The sequence below is a fragment of the Peromyscus maniculatus genome, chromosome 2 (genome assembly GCF_049852395.1).
Source record: "Peromyscus maniculatus bairdii isolate BWxNUB_F1_BW_parent chromosome 2, HU_Pman_BW_mat_3.1, whole genome shotgun sequence".
Lineage (NCBI taxonomy): Eukaryota > Metazoa > Chordata > Mammalia > Rodentia > Cricetidae > Peromyscus > Peromyscus maniculatus.
Window position 1 is genome coordinate 90,675,933 of NC_134853.1, and position 24,351 is coordinate 90,700,283.

At 37.9% G+C, this 24,351-nt stretch overlaps 1 protein-coding gene across 1 annotated transcript in view; it reads right to left on the bottom strand.

Moving 5' to 3' along the window:
• The window catches only part of Brinp1 (BMP/retinoic acid inducible neural specific 1), a 182,411-nt gene that overhangs the window by 12,329 nt on the left and 145,731 nt on the right, over nt 1-24,351 (bottom strand). Inside the window, exons 6-7 of the mRNA XM_006979572.4 lie at nt 21,985-22,221; nt 17,232-17,454 (exon numbers count right to left, since the gene is read on the bottom strand). Coding sequence (XP_006979634.1) covers nt 17,232-17,454; nt 21,985-22,221 — 460 coding nt within the window. The remainder of the gene's footprint in view (nt 1-17,231; nt 17,455-21,984; nt 22,222-24,351) is intronic.

A 24,351-nucleotide genomic window follows, 5' to 3' on the forward strand; every position in this document is an offset into this window, starting at 1 on the left:
ACAAATACAGAATGACAAACACTGGTGGAAATGGAGATGTCCCTGCCAGTCTTGGCCTTAATAATTGCACAATGCTGAGAATGAGCTTTAGGCACGCATCTCCCCAATCCTTATCCTAATTTTACTCCCCTGGGTTACCAGAGTCTTAGGATTCATTGTCATTTTTTTTCTTGCTCCATAAATAGATAAGAAATGCCCAAAATACTTCTAGCTCAAAGCTTCATTGCCACAGGGTTAGGAAGAAATCCTTAGGCTCCAATGATTGACAGATAGCTGCCCCAGGCTATGCTGGATTTATTCGTGGACCTGAACCTTTTATTTTATAAGACAGTTTAATACACACTCAGAATAAGTCATTGTTACCCAAACTATCATCTTCAACATGTACATACACACACACACACACACACACACACACACACACACACACACGCACGCACACACAGGAGAAAACAGGTAGTCAGGATCTATCAAGATAGCAATTTAGCCTGAGAGGAGCTGCTGAGGAGGCTATATTGGCAGAACATCAAAATCACAGATATAAATGATTTGGGGGCAATGTCTGGACAATGAAATAGATGGAAAACTGAGACTAGAAACATTAAGTGATTTGCCTGAGCTTACACAAATTGTACCTGAAAGTCTACAATCCAAATCTACCCCTTAAGAAAGAATTTGCACATTGCCCAAAATAACTGTTAATCTTTCTTTAAGATTTCTCCAAAGGAACCTTCATTCTACCAAGGTTATTGTACATTAAAAAAGGAAATAATCTTATTGCTAGGAACTTGCTGGACACTGGCCCCGAAGACACTAATTTTAGGAGACAGGAAATAGCACTGTGAACCAGCTCCCCTGTCTGTCAATTAGAACAGGAGTTCAAATACTCCATGCCCTTTTTACAGGAGCTCAGTGATTATTTTCTGTGATGTTTATTCAATTGTAGAATGTACATTTGGGAAATTTTCCATAATTAACATCTCCAGTGACTTACAGAATGTTCTTTACCACGTCTGGTGCCCACACTGTACATATACCCACGAAATAAGACAATGATAATAGCTTATGTGAAACCGTCCCCTGTCGTCATCCCTCAAGAAAGCCAAGAAAGGAAGACAATAGTAATCAAAACAAGACATATACCTGGGTGAAGCATTCAGCAATGGGTTCAATATTAAAATAAGCTCACTAAAAGATGATTTTGAGTAAGTTCTAAAGATCAATTTTATGTTACAAAATGTTTCCACACATGGTCTATAAGGAATGTGTTCCTTTCTGTTGTAACATGGGTTGTTTGAGAAAATAAACAAATGAAAACCATACTCTATATCTATTTTTTATAGAGATGGGAGGCTGGTTATTTTCTTGAGTGTCAGCAGATCCTACCACTGCTTTTATTAATAAAATGAGGTAGAATAGACATACACTATTTATGTACTCAGAACTGAAGCAGCCAGCAGATTCTATCTCTTATCCGTTGGAAAAATACCTGTAGGTGCTCAAAGATCTTTCTGAAATACCTGGCCATGCTGATCAAGGACTAGATGGAGAGAACCCAAAATGAGCTGTTGATCAATGGAACACAGCCTTCTGACCATCTCTGCTTTGATACCATTGGTGTTTTCATGGAATCTCCATGTCAGGACAGCTACTAGTTGTCACAATTGAGAAACTGCTGTCTTCTGCAGCTAGAGAACAATTGCTTTGACAATCCAGGCATGAATTTCTAACCAAACAAACATAAGTTTAGACAGTAATTCTTGCTTTAAGCCCCTAAATGTGAGTCGGTCAGTTATAGAAAAATAAATATTCTGAATAGTATATACAGTATGAGCCCAAAAGAAAACTTGATATATTCTTTCCCTAGTCTGTTGTAAGCTGGCTGTGCTCCTATATGAGAGAGAAATCTAAATATGCCTCCTTCCTCTGCATTTTTTTTTCAGAATCAAATCTCCTAACACCGTCATTATGATGAGCTGTCATCTCAGTAATTTTGTTCTTTTATATAAGGGACCTAAAGATAGTGAGGTTATCTTGAAGGACTTATTCTAATTAGTCCTGTTGCTTAAGAGGAAATATTTTTCAAGTCAGAGGCATCTGAACGTATGAAGAGCATACTATTCATGCCTTTGAAGAGAGAGGGATAGTGAAAAAGTGTTGGATAGTGACAAATATGATCTAGAGTGAATTCTAGCCAGAAAACAACAGGAGAATGATGGCCTGGCTCCTACAATTGCAAATAATAGGAAGGATCTTAGAAGACCATTATTTCCCATGGACTACAAGAGCTCACTCTAGACAATACTTTGATTTTTGCTCACAAGACATAAGCATACCTAAATATATCACAATCAGATTCCGACCCATGGAAATTGTAAGGATGTGGATCTGTCATTTTAGCTTCTAGATTTACAGTAATTCATTAAGCAGCAAGACAAACTAATTCAGTTACTCTAGTTGAGACATTTCCCCATTGTATTTTGTGTTATCCTTTAATAAATTGATAGCAATGACTTAGGAAATCTTTTAGATTTCCTTCCAGGAATAACATATGCTTTTATAATTTGAGGTCACTTAGGTGACACTAAATATGCTAGATTTCAAATTATCTCCCAATAAGGGCATCTAGTGTGTTCTTCACTACCTCAGTGCTCTTTTGTGTAATGTGTACGATGTCTGGAACTTAACAGGTATTCACTTATGATTTCTTTAATGAAAGACTGGATGGAGGAATAAATGAAGATTCAGTATAAACAAGAATATAAATCATTTTGAGGCAAGTATAGGGTCCCAGACCTTTGCAAGACAGCAGTAGAAGGAGTCATATGTCATAATCATGAGCAAGTCAGAAACTGACTTGGTCTTTTCACCATAAATGGAGAGATGAAATTTTGCTCTTATTTTCCTACAGATTGTTATAAAGAATTGATATGACCATCAATGTACAAAGCCCTTTGAAAACTTGAAAGTAACCTACATTGGAGGCTGTTGTCTTGGGAATATTCATTCTCTAAGATTAGGCATGTCCCTAAACCAAACATAATAAATTATTCCCAAGTTATACCAGAGATGGCGTTTCTTCCTGCTGTTACATTGGCAGCTGCTGGTTGCAGTAATGCTCTCTCTCAGTGAAGATGCACCATGCAGAAATACAAAGCAATGTGCAACTGCTAAGGCAGAAGGGTTTGGAATTTACTGTTTCAGAAAGATTATCTGGAGGATGAGAATCGGCACTAACAAGGGAGAAAATCACCATCTTTGACAGCCAGGGCAATTAAAAGGCTGGAGGGCTGTTCTTCGTCTGGGTTTAGTTCCTTTGACACTGTGTTCTGAGAAAGACCATCTCCAAAAGTCTTTTAGAACAAAAGTTCTGTGGTCAGAAAGTCTTAAGAAATACTCAAAATTTGCCCCTTTTCTCTTTAGTTTTTTTTTTTAATTCAGTAGTATATAAACTTATTGAATCACACATATTACTTCCTTTGTTTCTACATTTCACAACATCCTGTAGAATTCAGTTCACTTAGTAAAATTCATTTTTGTTTCCTCTCTACCAAGTACATACATTGAGGTGAACTCATATGTGTAGGAATGAGTGGAATTTTCTCATCATAAATTTATGGAGCTTTAAAAACAAGCATATCAATATCAACTAAAGTCTAGGATGCATCCTAGATCTACTCAGTCAAACCCTGGGAGGTTCCACCATTCTATATTGAAACAATGTTCCAGATGAGTGTGTCTCCTACTATAGTCTCACCAGTGTTAACACTCTTGTCAACAAAGGAAGGAATATAAATCCTTTATGCCCACAAGGCAGCCCATTGTTTTCTTTTTTTCCATATGACTTCCAGAGAATATTACAAGTTATAATATCTCATTTATTTTTGTCTCCCAATTTCTTTCTATTACCAAAAAGAAAAAATTATGACTCTACATACAAGCATTTAATCCCTGTATAATTACATGCAAGCACAGAGATACATTCTTAGTAACAATACCGGGCAATTGCAAAAGGTGCTGGTATATGTTGACCATTGTTTATGTGCTTATGAATACCATCTACGTATCTTGATTCATTCTCACAGTGGCCCCATGGAAGAATTACTGATATTATACTGTTTTACAAATAAGAATAGTTAGGGCCAAAGGACACACAACTGACAGCTCACTAGGACTGACTCCAAGTTATTCCAAAGCCCTGTTGTTCCCTGGTAGGTCAATCATGCTCCAGGTCATGCATCCAAGATTACATGAACAGCACAAGCTGGACTCTACAGGTTAAAGGAAAAAGAGTATGCAAAGTTGGGTAGGTATGGGATAGGGACATACAAGGGAAGAATTGTGCAATGGTGATGAATATGGTCAAGATATATGAAATTCTCAAAGAATTAATAAAAATATCATTTAAAATATTACAAAAAAAGAACTTAGAATAAAAGTGACTACCTCCAGTAGGAAAGGCTTTCATAGTTGACCTTCATGAAAGTTACTTCCAAAAAATTAAATCTCTTCCATCAGATATTAAGGCAAAGGATGCCCATGCCAATCAGACCACTCTTGACTGCTTTGTTTTGGATCTGCTTACATAAGATGTATCATGACATTATAGAGATAATAATAAAATAAATCAATGATATTTGAGTTGCATTTTCCCCTATGGAAAACTCATTTGAACTATGCAGCAAAATTTGATATAGACCAGTTACTAACAATAATGGCCATTAATTTAAATAAAGAATTAATAACTGAGAAAGATTTGGAGAGTTCATAAAAATTCTAAAAACATTATTTAAACTGTTTTATATGAGTCTAAATTGAATAAACTAAAATAGGAAATCTTGCATAATTGTGAGTATGATTTGCGCAATGAAGTTTGCAGTATATCGGACCAAATAAACACTCAATTTACTAAAGAGTGACAGGGACTATACATTATAAATTAGAATAAAATTATTCATTAAATATAGCAATGTACACATTGTAGAACATGTGTATAACATGCATGCATCTCTTCAACTCAATTTTATTTCTACTCTTCTACTTCTTTTCCAATTAACTAACAACTTTTGCACTCTATCTTGATCTGGTCAAAAGCCTCACTTCATTCATTCACTAATTCATTCATTCATTTATCTATTTATTTTATCTATCTATCTATCATCTATCTATCTATCTATCTATCTATCTATCTATCTATCTATCTATCTATCTATCTATCTATCTATCTATCTATTTGCCATGTGCTAAACATGCTACATTAAATGCTCTATCACTGGAATCGAGGATAAGAGCATAGTTTTACATCCATCACCACAACTGAAATTTGAGCATGTGAATACTGAGCCAAGCTTACATTGAGAGTAAATGGCAGTCATATATCTTGGCCTGTCAAAATCTGCAGGACTCAGAATCCAAACTTCTAGCTCATCTTCATTATAGGATTACACCTTGCTAGGTTCACATTTTACCTTATACAAAAGAAATAACCACATCATAGAAGAAGAAATTGCATCTCTAGCCATGTTCTAGGTAATGTTTCTTAACCTATGGGTCATGATACCTCAGGGTCACATAAATATCCTGCATCAGATATTTACATTACAATTCATAATGGTAGCAAAATTAGACTTATGTAGTGGCAATGAAATAACTTCACCACAACATGAGGAACTGTATTAAAGGGTCACGTCATTAGGAAGGTTGGGAATCACTGTTCTAGGAATAACTATTGCTCTGCTCTTGATTATGTTCATATTACATCCTCATATTTCTTTACAGGTTACAGAGAGTTGTCATATAATTTTACTGGGACACTGACTCTGTGTGGTACCTGTTCTTATCCTGACTTCAGAGGACTCAGGGAGATTTAGAGACTTCTGAAGGTCACACATCTAATAAGTAGCATAGCCTACCTAGACTGTTGTATTACAATAAGTTGAAAACTAGCTTGAGTTCAATAAAATATAAGAACCCAAAGCTCTGTGTCCCACTGCAGGAATCTGTGGAGATTCTGTCCAGAGATAAGGAAGTTCAGAGAGAAGGGTGCAAACAGTGTGGATAAAGAGTTGGTGGAACTGGGATAATAATTATTCTGGTGGCCAGAATCTTTCCACCAACACCAATTAAACACTGAATAGAATAAAAAGCATGCTAAAAGCTGACAAGGGTTCAAAAGCTAAGGCTCCAGGACTAGAGTCTGAGACAACGCCTCCAAGAGATTTTTATATCAACAGTGTATAATTACTTGTGCTTGGCTATGGCCTGCACTACCAGGTCAAGGCCAGAAATAAAAATAAACCAAAGACCCAGAGTATTTGGGAAATGCAAATAATTATGCTGCATGCCCTCAATAAATAATCTGTCATTATTCTGCTTTATTTCACAATATAATCATCTTTAACTATCAGGTAATGATAGCATGTAAGTCACACCATCATCAAATATCTGTACCTGATAAGAATGTCACTTCATTTTGCTAAATTTAATAAGCTCTGAAATACCTGTTTATAGTCCTTTAGAGAGTTTGTGAAACTACTGTCCTCCTCCTTCTCCTTCACCTTCCTTTTCCTCTTTCTTCTTTCTCCTCTTCCCCCTTCTCTTTTTATCCTTCCCTTTATCATCCTCCTTCTTTCTTTCCCTTTATTCTTATTTGGTGCAACAGGAGTTTCCCAAAGTAATAGACTTAGCAAGATTTGGATCCTGAATGGTGGAAAACAATTTACACTAGCTGCTTTGATTTTAATGAAGTGTGTGAATTATCAATCTAAGGCCCTTAATTTTAGCTTTGATTTCTTCATATGTCTTTGAGTGACTTTGGCCAATTCACTTAATTTACTTGGTCTTCAGTTTTTCAATGATACATGAGGAAGGAAATGCAATCCAAATATATTCAATGTGTATGTACAAATTACAGCTCATTGACACCGTGAAGAGATTCAGTTTTGACAGGATGATGTCAGTGTCCCTTCTGGACACATTCTGAGAAAAAACATAATCAATTTATTTACTCACTGAAAAGTTTTCTAGATGACTATTGTGTGACAGGTTCTATGCTAAGAAATTCTGAGAATAAATTGATAAAGTATGTTGACAGAGATACTTGTATATAAGTGATGATGGCCTTGTACACTGGTAAGTAAATTATGGGATAATGGTGAACTATGATTTGCCATCCAAGTAGAAAGTTAGAATGCTAAGAAACCACCTGAAACAGGATCCAAAACAGACATTTGGTAGAAAGAACAAGATCATGAGGAAGAACTACTTGAGTTGAGATTTGAAGAGCAAATAGAGGCTACTGTCAGGAAGGCAAAAATTAGGTACCATCCAGATAGGAGGAATAGTCCCAGGCTACTTGTAAAATAAGCTGCAGCCATGCATTTCGTGAATTGAATTAGTGGGTACTGCCACTGAAACAATAAAAAATGTATAAACTATAATATATATGTTTTATATATAACATATATACATACATATAACACACACATATATTATATGAGAGATTGTCATAGGCCAGTTTTTACAGATCCGTAGGTCACCTTAAAATTCCAGTCTTTCCCATACAATCAGTATTTGTCAAAGACTTCAAGTGGGGATGGGACAGGAATGGATCTGCTTCTTAGGTAAGAATTCTGATGACTTCTGGGAATACAAATTGAAAAGTGATCAGAGTAGATTTGGGACACTTAGTTAAGAGGGCATTATACATTCAGGCAAAAGCAGATTTTAGTTTGAACTACAGGTTACTCATTAAATTTGACTAATTAGCATTATCTGAGAGCATCTCTGCTCAAAGATTCAATTACTGACCTTCTACCAATATTTCTGAATAGAATGATTACTCTGAGTGTTATTTATCATAGAGTTTGGAAGGACCTCAGAGATAATTAAGCACCATTGTTTTCAAACTATTTTACAACAAGAAAAATCACCTTATTTTCACAGATGAGTTTAATTCAGAAATTCTTTAAAGAAAACAGCTCTGTTCTAGTTAAAAAGTGAGGTGGGATTATTCCCTACTCTATCTGCATACCATGTTTGAAAGCTATGACTTGAGCTCAAATACCTTATTTGCAAAATACTGTCCTTCATACCCTACCAAGTATAGACAGTGATGCCTTAAGGGCTTTGTTTTTATCTTTAACTACTTCCCAGAGACTAGCATGAGTCTGGTAGAACAGATGGTCAGTTAACACTTATAATTTTGCGTAGAGGACACCTGAATTCCATATTTCCTGAGAGGCTGGCTGCTATGTAGATTTTGTTTTTTACTTCCCTCCTTCTCTCCCTCCTTCCCTCCATACTTTTCCAATTCTTTTACTCCAACTTTTTTCTCCCTGCATTTCCTCAGCATTACTTCTTCCCTCTTCCTTTTGCAATAAGAAGCAAATCTCAGCAATGAAAACAAATTCTGTATAAATAACTCTGAGCATCTTGCCTCAAAGCTGGATAGAATGGTACCAGTGTTATAATAGTAGACTTGGCCTCCTACCTGGCAAAAAAGTCTTTACCAGGCAATTTAACATCACTGTGCCTTAATGACCTCATTCATAAAAAAAAAAAAAGAGAGAGATGGATTAGTGGTACCTTGTAGGAATGTAAAATGAGTGTAGGAGGCTAGGGTAATAGGACACTGACTAACACTGGGGAATGATTACAGGTGTTAAATGTTCAATGTTATAGTGCTCCTTAACTCAATCTTGTTCTATTCTCTGAGTTTGGATTCATGCCCACCCTACTTGCACAGCTCTGTCTCTTAAAGTAGTCCACATACAAATTCTAACCTGTACTTAGCACAATTATTCCCTCAAGAACTGAGCTGGGTATGGTGGTGCATGTCTGCAATGCTAGTATTCAAGAGGCAGAAGCAGGATTCCTGAAAGTTTGAGTTTAGTATAGTCTTTGAAATTGAGACCCTGCTTTTGGGAAGAACTCCAAGAATCAAAAGTCTCAGTATCTAGCAATAAATTAATCTCTTGTCTTCTCTTTTACTGCATAATACAATGATTGCTTATGGTTGAGACAAGTCACATGAAGCTTTGCTATGGGCCTCTGTTCTCCTTCATACGTCCAACCTCAGTACTGAGACCTGAAATGAGAACCATCTCTCCTATGCATTAACAAAAATGTACCACAGCATAACAAGAGCTTGAGATAGAACTTCACACATGAAAAAATTCCAGAAGGCATTTGCCTGGGTGTAGAATCAATCTGCTTATGCTCATGTACTGGACCTTATGCTGGTATAGGTATTATTTATCTTGGCACTTCCAAAACCATAAAGATGGTAATCACTCAGGAAACATTTGTTCCCTTAGCCTGCATTGAGCCAAGCCTCTTCTTTTTACTCTAGAGAATGTGTTTGCCCAGTTCTTGCTTAGGATTCAGAATTTGACTCAACTGAAAAATCACCACAAGGCTTATCACAGAGTCCTTTTCTGAGTCTCAGTCATAGTACCAACACCTGTAAAACTTAATTAATGTCCACCACACTTCAAATCCTGTTGCTATAACCCTGACTTTGACATCACTGCATTGCAACCAGAGTACCCCAACCACAACACTGGTCTCTCTTTGTACTGCACATTTCATAGGTAATATGGGCTTTTTCATATCTGCCCAAGGAGCATTTCTCTCTGGTAAATTTTGTTAGTTAACATGATAATTATAAACCTTCTGCTAAGTTGTGGTGTATCTAAAATAATGTAATTATATCTCTTGGCTTTTCAGTTCCTTTTGTCTATAGAATGGTTCAACAGTACCTATTTCTAGAGATAGCAGGAGAATAAGATGTAATACATGTCCTTACTATCGGCACTTAGTATTATTGGGTAATAATGATGTTATAAGAAATTAATAGATAAAATGTCAGTTTTATCTTGTATTGATAATTTTACTCATCAAGGTAACTATTAGTCTTTAATGTGGGTAAAAAATCCTCTGAACAGTTTTATGACATAGGCATATTATTAGCTTCATTTTACATTTAAGAAAACTGAGGCACAGAATGACAGTAACTCATCACAAAGTCACTAAATGGCAATAGAGATGGGATTTTGTCCTAAGCAGTCTGATGCCAAAATCTGTGCACATAATGACTTCTAATATCTGCTACACAATTGCCTGCTCGTTAAATACCTTAGGTGCTCCTGTTGTATACTGCTACTATTATTGACATTATTTCTGTCACCATTATTATTATTGATCTTATTTTCCCTATCTGGTATAGTTACATTGATCTCCAATAATACTAAATGTCAATGTCTTTTATAGTACCTAATCCCATGGTGCTATGCAGGTTGATGTGGGGCAATTATGCAACAAGCCAGTTGTGAATTTTATGAACAATAAGAACAACCATTCAGGAAAGATATGTCTATTGGTATAATGGTGGTACCACTGTTATAGAGATAACCAATTACTTTCTTTATTGATTTGAGGGCTTACTCAACAAGAGGGAACTTATGTCTGATATTGTAAACCTGGTCTAGAACCCATGATTTAGGAGCACATTAGATGGCTTCTTAGATCAATTGTCATATCATGAAATAAATACCTATGTTTATACCCACAGACAAAGGGTATTCTCAGCCTAAAACAGAAATATTTTGCAGTGACCCATGTTTCCATAAGATGCTGAGAATAAACAGTGGTTGAGGGTTCAGCGCTATTCAAGAAATTTACATCACCCTTGTAAGGCTCAAGAAACAATTCAGAAAAGGGAACAGAGAGGATGTAAAATATGTAGGATTGCAAGAGCATCTGTAAAATAACATCTTCTAAACAAGACACAGAAAACCATGGCAACCCTGAATCAAAGGAATTATGATCACTGCAGAGTCCACAGGAATTGGTTCCTTCTAACAGTAAGCTATGAAGTGACAGAGGACTCATGGTGCCCTACCACATATTTCTGATCTGTTGGCAACCAACAGATTTGGGGGGGGGGAGAGAGAAAGAGAGAGAGACAGAGAGAGAGACAGAGAGAGACAGAGATAGAGACAGAGACCGAGATTGTAGTGATATTTTATTTGTGCTGAAATGTGATATTTTATTTGTATGTTAATAAATAAATTTTGCCTGGAGATCAGAGGTCATAGTGAGCCATAAACAGAAGTCAGGTGGTGGTGGCATATGCCCTTAATCCGATCACATGGCAGGCAGAGTCTCTGTGTGTTCAAGGACACAGCCAAGCATGGTGACATGAGCCTTTAATCCCAGTACCAACTATAGAGACCTGGAGGTCTGTATAGACAGGCAGTGAAGAGAAAGTGATGTGGCTGGGCTTATAGCCAATGAGTAGGCAGAACAGGAAGGCAATAAAGGCACAGGTTAGACAGGAAGAAGTTCTCTTGAGAAGCTAAGGCGAAGTGGTAAGTTATGGTTAGTTGGTGGCTATTGCTCTGATCTCTATGGCTTATACCTTTGTATTTGGCTCTGAGTTTTTCATTTAATAAGACTGTTTAGAAATTTGTCTACAAGAGAAGTATGGTATCTAGCTAAGTATTAACTTGTGAACCCCCAGGCTCAAATGGTTAGTTGCAAATTCAGGATCACATATATGGCTCTGGTTAAATTATGTAGGAAACTAAGCTAAAACTAGTGAATAGGGAAAGAGATTCCTGGGAAGTGGAAGGATTTGGTAGGGACAGGAAGAAAATGAGAATAAGAGATCAAAATAATGTACGAATATGAAATTGTGAAAGAACAAAATTTGCTAATAAAAAAAAAAGACTCCCAGATTTGACAGACTTTCAGTTTGGGCATGCTTACTGTATCCAAGGCTATGGAATTGTCAAAATGAGTAAGACATATTCACCTCCAAGATCAAGTGCTTAGTGCAAGGAAAGGGGTCCAACCATTCCAATTCCAGGATATGACTATTGGTCACCACTCAACTAAGTATTTATGAGGTGCCCATCATGTTTGAGGTTTTGTTAGAAGTTCTGAGGATGTTGTGTGCTATCCTCCCAGTGAACTGGTCCTTGTGCCAGATCCTACTACTTGAAGTAGTGGGCATGCCAAATGGAGAAGAGACTGACAGGGAAGTTTTGTGTGACTTATCTCAAAACCAGAATATCCTCATAATATTTAATGCAATATTATATAATGGAAGTGAATACTTTCTCTCTGTCAAGTCTAGGCTGAAGAAATCTTAGTACTTCCTTTGTTTTAAGCATGTTCCTTTCAGAGACCAGGTGCCATGCTACAAGAAGACCAAATGACATGTAGAGGACATGGGTAAGCACTCTAGTTGACAGCCCCAGCTGAGCCTCCAGCTGACAGTGAGCTTCAACTGCCAGCTCTGGGAGATAGCTACTTTGGAGGTCCACAGATGGAAGTTACCCAAGGACACTGGCTTCAGCCAACATGAGAGCCCTCCAACTGTACCAAGTCGACCTACACAATCATGAGTGATGACAACGCACTGTTTTAAGACATTAAGCTTTGCGGTAGGTTATTTTGCATAAAATGATAACCAAAACATCTCTTCTGCCTAATAGCCTGCAAACAAACTTTCAAGTTCTAAATATCCACAGTTGACCTCTCACAAAAAGTAAATGACTCATTTGAAATATCAATAATGATGGGCAATCATTTGGCACATTCCTAAACCTCCTATGCCTCGGTGGCTTTATCTGTAAGAGGAGAATACTAACAGTACCTATTTCATGAAACTGTGATGAGAAAAGGAGTTAATTCATGTAAGAAAAGAGAATGCCAGGCACATAGAACTTACATATTAAATGAATTCTCATCCCCATTTGACTACAGTCAAGTATTTTACTAGGTCTTTAAATTTTAAAAATCTTCATTCTCATTCTTAACCTAAAGGCAATTGCCATTATCCAGTGCCACAAATGAGGGACAGGTACTTACATAAAGCTTGATGGCTGGGAGATGACAGACAGACCTGACTCTGACCTATCTGTGCACAGCAAATGCTCTATGCTCTTTCCCTCCCCCATTCTGCCTCAATGCCACACCTCTGCGAGACAAGTAAAAATCTCAGTGGCACCTGTTGCAATAACAGCACCTGCTCAGAGCACTCAACTCCTATGGAGTTCAACAAGCAGACAAATTGAAGCTGAGCAATCAGTTCATTTGCAAACATAAACTCTCTCAGCTAGAGGTGGCTCAAGGTTCTCAGTGCTCTCACCTCTGTCTGACACTTCTCTTTGGCAGAGAGGTGCCCTGCTACTCTGAGAAATGCTCATTAAAGCCTCTGATTCAGATGTCAGGAAGCAGCCCACAGCCAGGCCAAGGAAGTTCAGCTCCCCTGGGAAGGCTTCAGAGCCTCATTTTGTATGTTCCCACTCTCGGCAGTATCAGCATTCATGCCTCCATATAGGAATATAGCTAAGTGACTTGCCAATTGTAGATTCCAGCCACTCTCCTAGAGAGAGTGGGAGGAATGTCGGGAATAAGGTAAATTTTCTTTTTTTCAGGAGGACAGGCCAACACCCAGAGCTGTCTTTAAAGGTCCCAGTAGCAGTATGGTATTTCTAGGTATCCATACTTGGCAACTTCCACAAGCAGAAAAAAAGTTCAAGGCACAGCTGTGGAAACCTGAGCTCAAAATGAGGAAGTGACTTGTCCTAGATCCCACAGCCTCACTAATACATACTAATACATAGTGAAATTCATCATTCAAGTTCAGGCTCCTTGACAGCCCAGTGCCTACTTCCCTTATCCTTCTAATGCACATCTGTTCCCCAACCCTTCTAATGCACATCTGGCACTTTCCCTTTGTTTCTTCCCCAGACCCAGTGTGCCAATGATGGTCTATGCCCTGAAGATTTCTTTCCACATTTAATTAATGTGCTGCTCCAGGGTCTTTGGACTTGGAATTTCTTCAGTGACACTCAACAAATTTGACAGATGTATGTGCAGTCTTGTAATGGCTAAATGTTGACCTCTTTGCTCAGATTTACATCTGTTTGGGCAGTCTTAGGGCACACAGTTTCTTGGTCGAAAGATGTGACACAAGTCATTTTTCCTTGAGAGCAGTGGTTTTCAACCTGTGAGTCTCGACTCCTTTGGGGGTCACATATCAGATATCCTTATATTATGATTCTTAACAGTAGCAAAATTGCAGTTATGAAGTAGCAACAAAATAATTTTATGGTTGGGTGTCACCAAAACATGAGGAACCGTATTAAAGAGTCGCTTCATTAAGAAGGTTGAGAACCATTGCTTTAGAATATTATGGGCTGGGTTATCTAACCTCCCTGACAAATGCATATGTAAAAGTCTCGATTTCCCAGCACTGAAGAACATCACTGTCATCAGAGGCAATTTTTAGTTTAAAATTAGTTAATTAGGGATGGATGCTAATTCAACATGTCTGTGATCCTAAAGCAGAAGAGATGAGGACATAGATGTACCTGGGTGAAAGATCGTGTGAGGGCACAGGGAGGAGACAAGCCACAGAGTTAATCAGAAGGAACAGCCCTGCCAAAGCCTGTGTTGCAGCTTCTAGATACTAAAATTATAAAAAGATAAGTGTCTACTGTTTAAGTCACCCAATCTATAGGACTTAACTGCAGTAACCTTTACAAACTAATAGCTACCTGTGGTAAATTTTATTTTCCGATTCCCAACTGAACTTTTCCCCAGTCCTGCTGTAAGAACTGTTTTTCATAGCACTGTGGTGGACTGCAGTCATTTGTGAACCCCAAACAGTGCCCGAGGCTGGTCACCTGGCACAGTCCTGATAAATCTAAATGATTCTACTTCAGAGACTCCCTTCTGGTGGCCACTTGGGCATCTGCTGCATGCAACAGGGAAGTCAATTTGTGAACAGACCCTTTTCCAAGTCTGTGATTCAGCAGTACAGCAACACATCAGCAACTGACAGGAAAAAAAAGAATCGATTTCACTCTCAAAGTGGTTATTACAAACTAGGAACAATGGAATGGACTTCAGAATTGGAGGGTCTGGGAAAAACAAAAATGACCACACACTGGTATGTAAGAATACATGTCATAATGGGGGAGAAAGAGAAGTGCATTAAAAAAGTGGTTTTAGATAAAGGGGACCTTAGAATGAGGAACATTTTTGTATGCAATCACAAAAGACTTCACAGAGGAAGCAACATTAGATATAAGTGTAGAAAAATGTGATTAGAAAGTTTCAATTTAGGAAAAGTAGCTTGAACCGTCTAGAAGAATATAATGCTTTTTGTTTCCTGTCTTGTGTGTTAGCACAACAGACACTGCAGAGGACCAATACAGATTTAAATGCCATTTTGACTTGTTTTACAACAGATTGGCTATATCTCATTCTCAGTGACTTTTGGACCTAGATAATTATTTTGTTTAGAGACTGTCCTATATAACATCATTCCACGTGGCAATTAAAAATGTCCTTGTATATGTCCACATATTCCTCAAGGACAAAAAAATCAACCCCATTTGAGAACCAGTTATTTATAGCTGTAGCTTTGGACTAGTGACTTCACCTCTCTGAACTTCAGTTTTCTGGACTGTACAATAGGAATATGAATCTGTACACACACACACACACACACACACACACACAAGTTATGTGGCCAACACAGATCATGCTATATAAATCCGACTTGATTTTTCAAGATGTATTCGTGTGTGTGTGTGTGTGTGTGTGTGTGTGTGTGTGTGTGTGTGTGTGTTACTGTATACCACCTGAAGGTGTGCATACTTGTGTATACATGCAAAGGCCAAAAGTGGATCCCCTTCTTTTTCTGTCTCTTTGAGAGACCGGAGGCTAGTGTTTTCTCAGCTAGGACAGAGGTCAGCAGGTCTCAATATTCTTGTCTCCACCCTGATTAGAGTTAAGGATACATATGTGTGCCAGATACTGGCTTGCTCAGTGGGTACGAATACTGAATAACACTGGGCAAAACGTACCCTTAAACACTAAGCTATCTCCCTATCCCCAAACTTGTCTTAGGTTTTTTTTTTTAAGTGGATCTCTTTTCTCTGAATGAAATAAAAGGCAAGACCTACCCCCAATAAGAAATGAATGGAAACAGAACTGTTCTGCCTGCATTAGGGTAATGAGCCTGATTCACGCTCCACACCTGAGTTCAACTCTATGTTCCCAACTTGCTTTCTCGCCCTCCTTTGACAGCCTCATAGAAACCCTGGAGACACTGTGATAGAAACTTCTCAACTGCAGATAGATCATGAATTTCCTGGCAGAATGGAATTTGGCCAACCAAGAAGGAATCCTGTTTTCTCATGGTATGTCCCTAAGAAGAAGTGAGAATTCTATGAAAGGGCAAATCCTGTCTGTCTATTCCTGCATTTACCACTGCCTAGCAGAGGAAATTAGAGACAGGGCAAGGTTAGAACCAGACTGGGCAAAGGAAGCAACTCTGACCTTAATGAGGCACTGGACCTCTGGATAGAATCATATACTCGGGTGGCTGGGCTGATCTTTAAAACTTCCACCACTTGGTGCTACATTTGTTCTATTCCACTCTAGACCCTGATCAAATGCCCTCGATTACATAAATTGACTGATAAATTAGTTAGCCCATTTTCTTTACCATTAAGAACAGGTGAAAATCTTCATAACCAAGTACTTGTAAATTGTACAGATATTGCATTTTAAGTAACCAAAATGGTACCATATAGTTGCTGGGACCAGTGTTGGAGGTATCCCTTAGTCAGACAGGACAGAAATAGCACAAACAATGCAGATCTGAACTTCATGGCCCAATTTTCTTTCTTATTATTGGGAAACTGATTTCCAGACTTTTCACAGAGATGCCCAAATCAATGGATGTGCAAAATCCTTTAATAAAGTGAAGGTAGCATTTACATGCAACCCATGCACATCTTCCTCTGTATTTTAGATCATCTCCAGGGTACTTATAATTCTTCATGTAATGAAACTCATTGTATTATATGGTTTGGAGAAAATGACTAAAAAATAAATCTAAGCATTTGTAGTAGACACCCAACTTTTGTTTGATAATTTCAATCTGATTATTAGTTAAACTGTAGGTGAAGAACCCATAGATACAGAAGTTCAATGGTGTATATAGGAAGCATGTGAAATTCAATGTTGCAAGAACCAAATGCAGTCAGGAACATTGTTGGTCAATATCATGGACTACTTTGCTTAGAGTCCCAAATATGCTACCTGCAGCACATATCCTTCTACTGTCAGAGAGTGTGCAAACTGACACTCAGAAATGGGGGTGGAGAGCATTGTAGAGATGGAGTAGTAGGAGCTCATACCTCTCTCTAGGCAGCTGGTGGTTGGGATTGTGGCGACAGCGCACGCTGAGACCAAAGAGCTTGCGGGCAGTGCGCTGGATCTTCTGCCTCTGAGCCTCAGTGGCACTCTGCAGGAGCTTGTAACGGCTCTGCAGATCCCAGTCATTACCCCAGTGCTGGTGGATGCTACCAATGGTCAGGAAGTGGTTGCTTGGGAGACGCTTCATAAATGACTTAAACTCATCTGACAAGAGACAAAAGTCAGGAGAGAAGGGGTGAGCTTGACAGCCAATATCTGAAGTCCTTCTTTACATTTTAGTTCTCTTACTTCTTTCCCCTGCTCTCTTTATAACACCTTGGAAATGGAAACAACATAAATGTCCTTCAGCCAACAAAGGGACAATGAAAATGTGGTACATATACACCATGGAATACTATTTATTCTGCATAAAGAAAATAAAAATCATGAATTTTCAGGTAAATGGAGGGAACTAGAAAATATATTGAGTGAAGTCAAAAGTCACATGTTCTATTTCATCAGAGGCTCCTACCTCTAAATCTTCAGATATAAGTGTAGTCCTTACCCCTCATTAAGGAAACTGGTCTTTGCGACAGACCACCACAGACTATCACAATCAATCAGAATACAGAGTTGTGGAACCCAGTCTCAGTGGTTACTTCTACCCAACTACTCCCACACCCATTTAGGAACACGGGCTAGAAAGATAGAGCCAGAAGATCAGGGCATTTACTATGATAGTGTGCCTCCTAGAACTGGCAGAAGTCACACCCATATGATAGAATAAATGTGAGTTGAACAAGGACACACCAGATATGTGGACAGGGGGAAGACCATTAAGCCTCAACCCCACATAAAGAATGACAGGCAACTAAGGAATGCTGAGAGCAGGAGAAATAGTCTTCCCCAGGAAAAAGCACACAAATTGGTTTTTGGTCATTCCTGAATTCCCCTCCTGACACTTAGCTTCATCTGCCAATGAAAGATCACACAATTTGTCTGAGGCCAGTATAACACTCCATAGTCTGCTGTGCTACTAACATTGTATCTCCACTGGAGGCTACCTGTATGAGGCATCTATATTTAAGATATGTCTTCCCAAACTTCCAGCATTGGGATGCCAGGTTACAATACATCCTCTTCCTATTTACTCTTAACAGTGCCTTTGAATCAAATTATTATCCTCAAGTAAAAATTGAAAAGCTTTTATCCGATCTACATAGAAAATCAGTATTACATGCTTTTGGTAGAATTGTAACTGTGAAAATAAATGTGAGAAAAACAATGTTAATAAATCCTAGTCAGATATTGTTGCCTGCTAAGTGATCAAGTCCACAAGCCTTCTTTCCATTTGAAATAGTAGATCTAGAATGGTGTTAAAAACATATTAGCACCCAACTGAATCTTTCTCTTTGATGTAACCGTAGGCTGGCTGGAGAGCTGAAGGAAGTGAAACTCTGTACTCCTGATCCAACTGTTATTTGAAGTCCTGGGTGTAAACCATGTGACATTATCTCCAGTGCTGGGAAACTATAATTTAAGAGATGTTAAGGGGTCCCCTTGGTAAAAGTTTGTGCCCTAGTTCCTAATATTTGAGCTTCTGAGCATCATCTCAGACTACGGTTTGACACAGGCTTAGAAATCACCTAGCTCATCTTTCTTGTTCCACATATACGTTAAGGAAACTAAAGTCCAGAATGACACGGTGATTTTTTTTTTTAAAGATAACACAGACAGAGAGCCTCAAGAGCCAAGTATAAAATCTGAATTGCTCTTATCTACTTGGACACTTTCTCAGCCACATTATCCTTTCCCCGTGTTTTTCTCAACTGGGGGGAAGTGAAGCATAGTATGGATCATTTTGCAAGTAAAGGCTTAAAAATCATTGTTGCCGCTTAAGAATTTTATTTCATGCTACAAAAAAATGCAAGGGAATTTCACTCCTGTCCATACATTCACTTTATTTATATAAGGAGTAGTTGCAGCTTTCAAAAAATACCAAATCCAGTCCTAAGCACTTAGAACTCATGAAGGATCTTTACAGCAAACCTATGAGGTATATTATCTGTAGCACTCCCACTCTACAGAGGCTGGACACAAAGCAGGTAGCTAACTTGCACAGGGTCAATGGCCAGTAACCAGTTCAATTAAAACTGCAGCCTTGTTCCAGAATATATTCTTTCATTCAACATATTATGCTTCTTCTCAACACAAGGAAGGTGACCTTGAGGCTTAGCATACTGGGCGGGGGGGAAGGGGGGGACTTTCTAAAGACAAAAATTCTGAACCAGACCTTTAGAAACTATATGACAGATATTCCAATATACAAGAATTCAGATCTCATATTGACCATTGAAGAGTTTCAGGACCTTCATTCACTCAAGACCTCAGTTTACACATCTGTCAAATTGGCATAATAGTATCTAATTCAAATTTGGAAATTGTGAAGCCATCAAAGAAGCCACAACCATTATTTCCTCCTCCTGGGGCAGAGTTATTAGGAATAAGTGCTAGAACAAATAAATAAAAAAAGCAGTTGAATTTATATTAAACTGAGAAGCTATTTCAGAGGGGTATATGTAGGAGACCTATGGGTATGTATACTTGATAAAGAAAAAGAGCAAGACAAGCTATTTATCATGTTTCTGCAACTCTCACTTTTTTCCCCATTACTCACCCACTCACAGTAGCTTCACAGGGCTCCTTACTACTGATGCAGACAGTCTTTATTTCTTTTGGAATTTTAGAAATTAGCAGCATTTCTCTGCAAAAGCAGTCTGTCAAATGCATTTTGTTTGTTTGGGGCCAAGAATCACTGTAATACCCTTCTGTCATGATCTCTCTGCTTTAAAGATCACCGAATTTGAAACAGACTAATGGATAAATTTCATAAGGCATGCAAAGTAGTTCCCTACAAGCTGCATAACCCTGAAAAAGCAGCATCTCTGACACTGGCAACGTGGTAGACTTCAAGTTCATGGCAACCAGACATTTTAAATGATGCTTTGTAGAACTCTGCTTTTGTTTGTGATACACAGTGGCTCTGAGGTAAGATTTTGTTTGATCAAAGTGTTTTGTGGCTAAAGACTTAAATAAATTCAGATATTAAAAATGCAAACATGACCTCTCATTTATCAGATGAGGGAGCTCAGGCCTACAAGGTTGACTAGAATTAATAAGTTGAAAAGACTGCTGTGAACACTGGGTTTGGAGTCAGGGACTCCATTACCAATGCTGTCATTTACAAAGTATGTAACCTCAAGGAAGCTTCTGAGACTTGGTGTCCTTCCTGCTACCTAGAAAGGCACATCACACTTGGTCTCGTGTAGTTGTAACAGAGAAAACATTTATAAAGATGTTTTAAAATTGTGCTGCTCCACTGATGAGTTTATTCATTTAACAGATGTTAAAGTATGTATTATAAGCTTACTATATCTTTCTGACACTTCTTGGAATTCTTTTTTATTTTCATTTCCTTTCCTTTTATTTATTTCCTTCTTTTTTTTTGAGACAGGGTTTCTCTGTGTTGTTTTGGTTTCTGTCCTAGATCTCACTCTGTAGACCAGGCTGGCCTTGAACTCAGAGAGATCTGCCTGGCTCTGCCTCCTGAGTGCTGAGATTAAAGGTGTGCACCACCACTGCCCAGCACTTCTTGGAATTCTTAACGATTCTTAAACTTATTCTGTCTAAAACTGACTATATTTTCTTGATTTCAACAATTTTTTGGGTGTTCTAGTTCAGCTGAAGAACACTAACAACCATGAAGTTATTTAATATGTGTCTCTAAGCAAAGGTCCTGGACATCACTTCAATCCCTTTTTTATTCAACTCTCTGAGACAACTAGAATCTAGTTCTGTCAATTCCCCTCCTAAGGTCAGCCTTTCTGTGCATTTCTGCTTCTGCTCTCTAATCTACTTGGGATTATCACTTCTAGGTAACCTGAGAACTGCCTCTCTGAAGCACAGGACATTAAACTATCTTTCTTTTTCAACATAGCCACACATGACTTTACTGGTCACACTGACTCCATCTCTATATCACCATGCCAGCTGCTCCCCACCCTCACTCGTGGACACTTGAAATGCCATAATCATTTTCAACTCTTACATGGTTATATAATTAATTTCTGACAGATTCAAAGTTCCAAGAATGCTAAGATCTAACTTTAGACCTTACCCCCTCATGACATTGGATAACTGACTTTCTTCCCCTGTAACTCATTAGTCTGAACTAAGAAATGCAAGAAATAGATAAATTATCAGAAAAGTAACTTTCAATTTTGGTAGTCTGTATGATCTTTGAATATCTACATGATTATATCTCACTATAGACACATATATACACATGTAGTTATGTATGTGCATATATATCATATATAGACAGACATATATATTTATATACTTATGTGTGCTCATTCATTAATTCATCCTTATACATACTTGTGTACATACACATATTTATACATAAACAGAGACTCAGGAATAAATACAGTGCCCTCTGACTCTCTACTCTGCAGAGGTGTCTTTTCAGTCTTACTTTGTCATCTGAGTCCAACAGAGATATATACATATCATATAAGCATAATGTTTTATGATGTCTACTGTTTCATTCTGTGGAGACTGAACATTTGTTTCATCTATGAGGACTACTATACCTGATCCTGAAGCTTCCAATAGGACCAAGTGCCATTATTCTATTTCCCTCCACAGAAGTCTTAACTTGGCCAGGGGTATTCATGCTAGTAGTCTGTGTACCTGAATTCTCCAGGTCCTTGTAAGCTTCAGTCCAGGCTTTGGCCATGTTAGCCAGCGTGAACTCCATGATCTGGATGTCGGTAATGGGACAGTTGCACTGTGGGAACTCCTCGGCACACTGGCAGCGACATTGGCTGTTCTGACAGACGTACTCTCCTTCACCATTGCACATGATGTAGCTCAAAGCCGACTGAACAAACTTCTCTTGCAGATACTGTGGGAAGATTATCTGAAGACCTAGTTAAAAATAGCAAGAAGAGAGAATCAGAAAGAGTAAAGAGGTGTTTTATTAACAGCCTCCAAAGGTGACAAAAATGCAACACAACAAGGTCTCTCCCTGTGCATTGGAAGCAAAATATTTCAAAAGCCTACTTAGATATAGATGGGCCACAGACAGTGGGACCTTCAATTTTATCACTTATGATTCAACGTCTCAGGCCATGACCTGGGTACTCTGGAAAATGCAACCACTGCTTGCTCAGTTATGTTAGTAGTAAGACCGGAGATGCTCTGATATATGCTATTTCTATTTGGGGAGAAAACTCTTCTTGAATGCATAACATTATTGTTTATCTTTCTTTATGTTCTTCATTTATTTTCTTTTCCTTTCTTGAAATATTTATGAACTCTAGTTATAAAGAGTCCTGAGCTAGCCAGTAAATGTATAAGGATTTAATTTTGTTTTTATTTTTTTGAATGGCTGTCCTGTTACTCATTATGTAGACCACATTGGCCTCGAACTCACACTCACAGAGATCGGCTTCCCTCTGCTTCCTAAGTGCTGGGATTAAAAGTGCATGTGACCATGGCCAGCAGGACTTTTTAATAAAGCATATTTGCAATATCAGCAGAGGCAGATGTGGACACACACCTTCCTAACATGGCTTACAGGTCTAAAGCAGAAACAGACACAGAAAAGTCAGGAGTAAGGACAGCTTTCTACAGGGGAAAGAATCTGGGGTTGTTGGAAAGTACATAAGAGACAACCACTATTAAAAAATAGCAGAATGAGGAAAGATGTAATAAGTGCATCTGGAAGGTTCCACTGCATGAAGCAAAGTGGGATGGATAGGGGTATAGTGTACTAGGAAAACTGACTGAGAGAGCTTCAGAGGCCAGAGGTAGGAAATAATTTATTACAGACTATAGATTGTATATTTACCATGTGGCTCATTGAATACACATTTGGAGTTTCTCAAGGATGAGAATGATATATTTAAAGGGAAATATTAAATAGGGTATGTATTATAAAACCAAAAGATTGGTGGGAAAAAAAAAGACATCCTAGATACTAACTTTCTCCTATTTGCTCTAATAAAGAAGGCCAAAGGAACACTAAGGCAAAGTGGCTAATTCATGGGTACATGGTGAGCACCCTTGACTAGATCTTATGATCGTCTCTCTATATTTGAATAATCAGAATCTTAATCTTTAGAGTGCAAAATGGAGAGGGTTTATCTGGGCCAGCACAGCATGCTGAAACCTGGAAATATCAGCCAAGTGGATGCTTCAGCCTATGACAGCCAGAAAGAAGGGCAAGTTTGGACCAACAATTAATGTCCAGGACAGTTCCCTTCACTTTTTCTTGGGCTGCTAATAATTGTAGCCTCTAGCATATATAGAAGTAATGACTTTACCTTTAACTTTGTAAACAAGGGGCTATATTCTTTTTTAGATATTTTTTTCTTAATCACTTATGCTTCATGGCTATACTTCAGTACTGCTTACTCTTGATTTGGTGAATAAATGCAGCATTTTTTAAAACCTTTTTTTTCAATTTCAATTTTTCAGTTATGTTTATAGACTTTTGTCTTATGCATTCAGATTATATGTAATATATGCCATTATTATGGTTATATATACAATAGATTTCTATTCTACCATTTGGTCCTCATATGGAAACTACACAGTAGAATTTGCTGAGGGCCCTGTAAGAAAGAGATGTAGATGAATCTCAGTATTTCTATAGCATGAAGCCACAGTCCACATGAAGAGCTGGTCACTGAGTTCCATGCCAAAATTATCTCAAGGAATTTATTCATCCTCTCTCTAAAGATGCACTTTCTCTTATTTCCAAATGGAGATACTGATAGTAGCTACATTATATCTAGAGGAATAAAGTAAAGATGTCTATAAATTGTATGGAACATTTCCTGGCATGCATGCACGCACATACACATGGATACACACACACACACACACACACACTGAATTATCAATTCCCATTTTTACTTATATGCTTACTTCCTTACTTAATTTACATAGTTTGTGTATTTTTGTGTATATATATATATATATATATATATATATATATATATATATATATATATATATATATCTCCTGCCACAATATATGTGTGGAGGTTG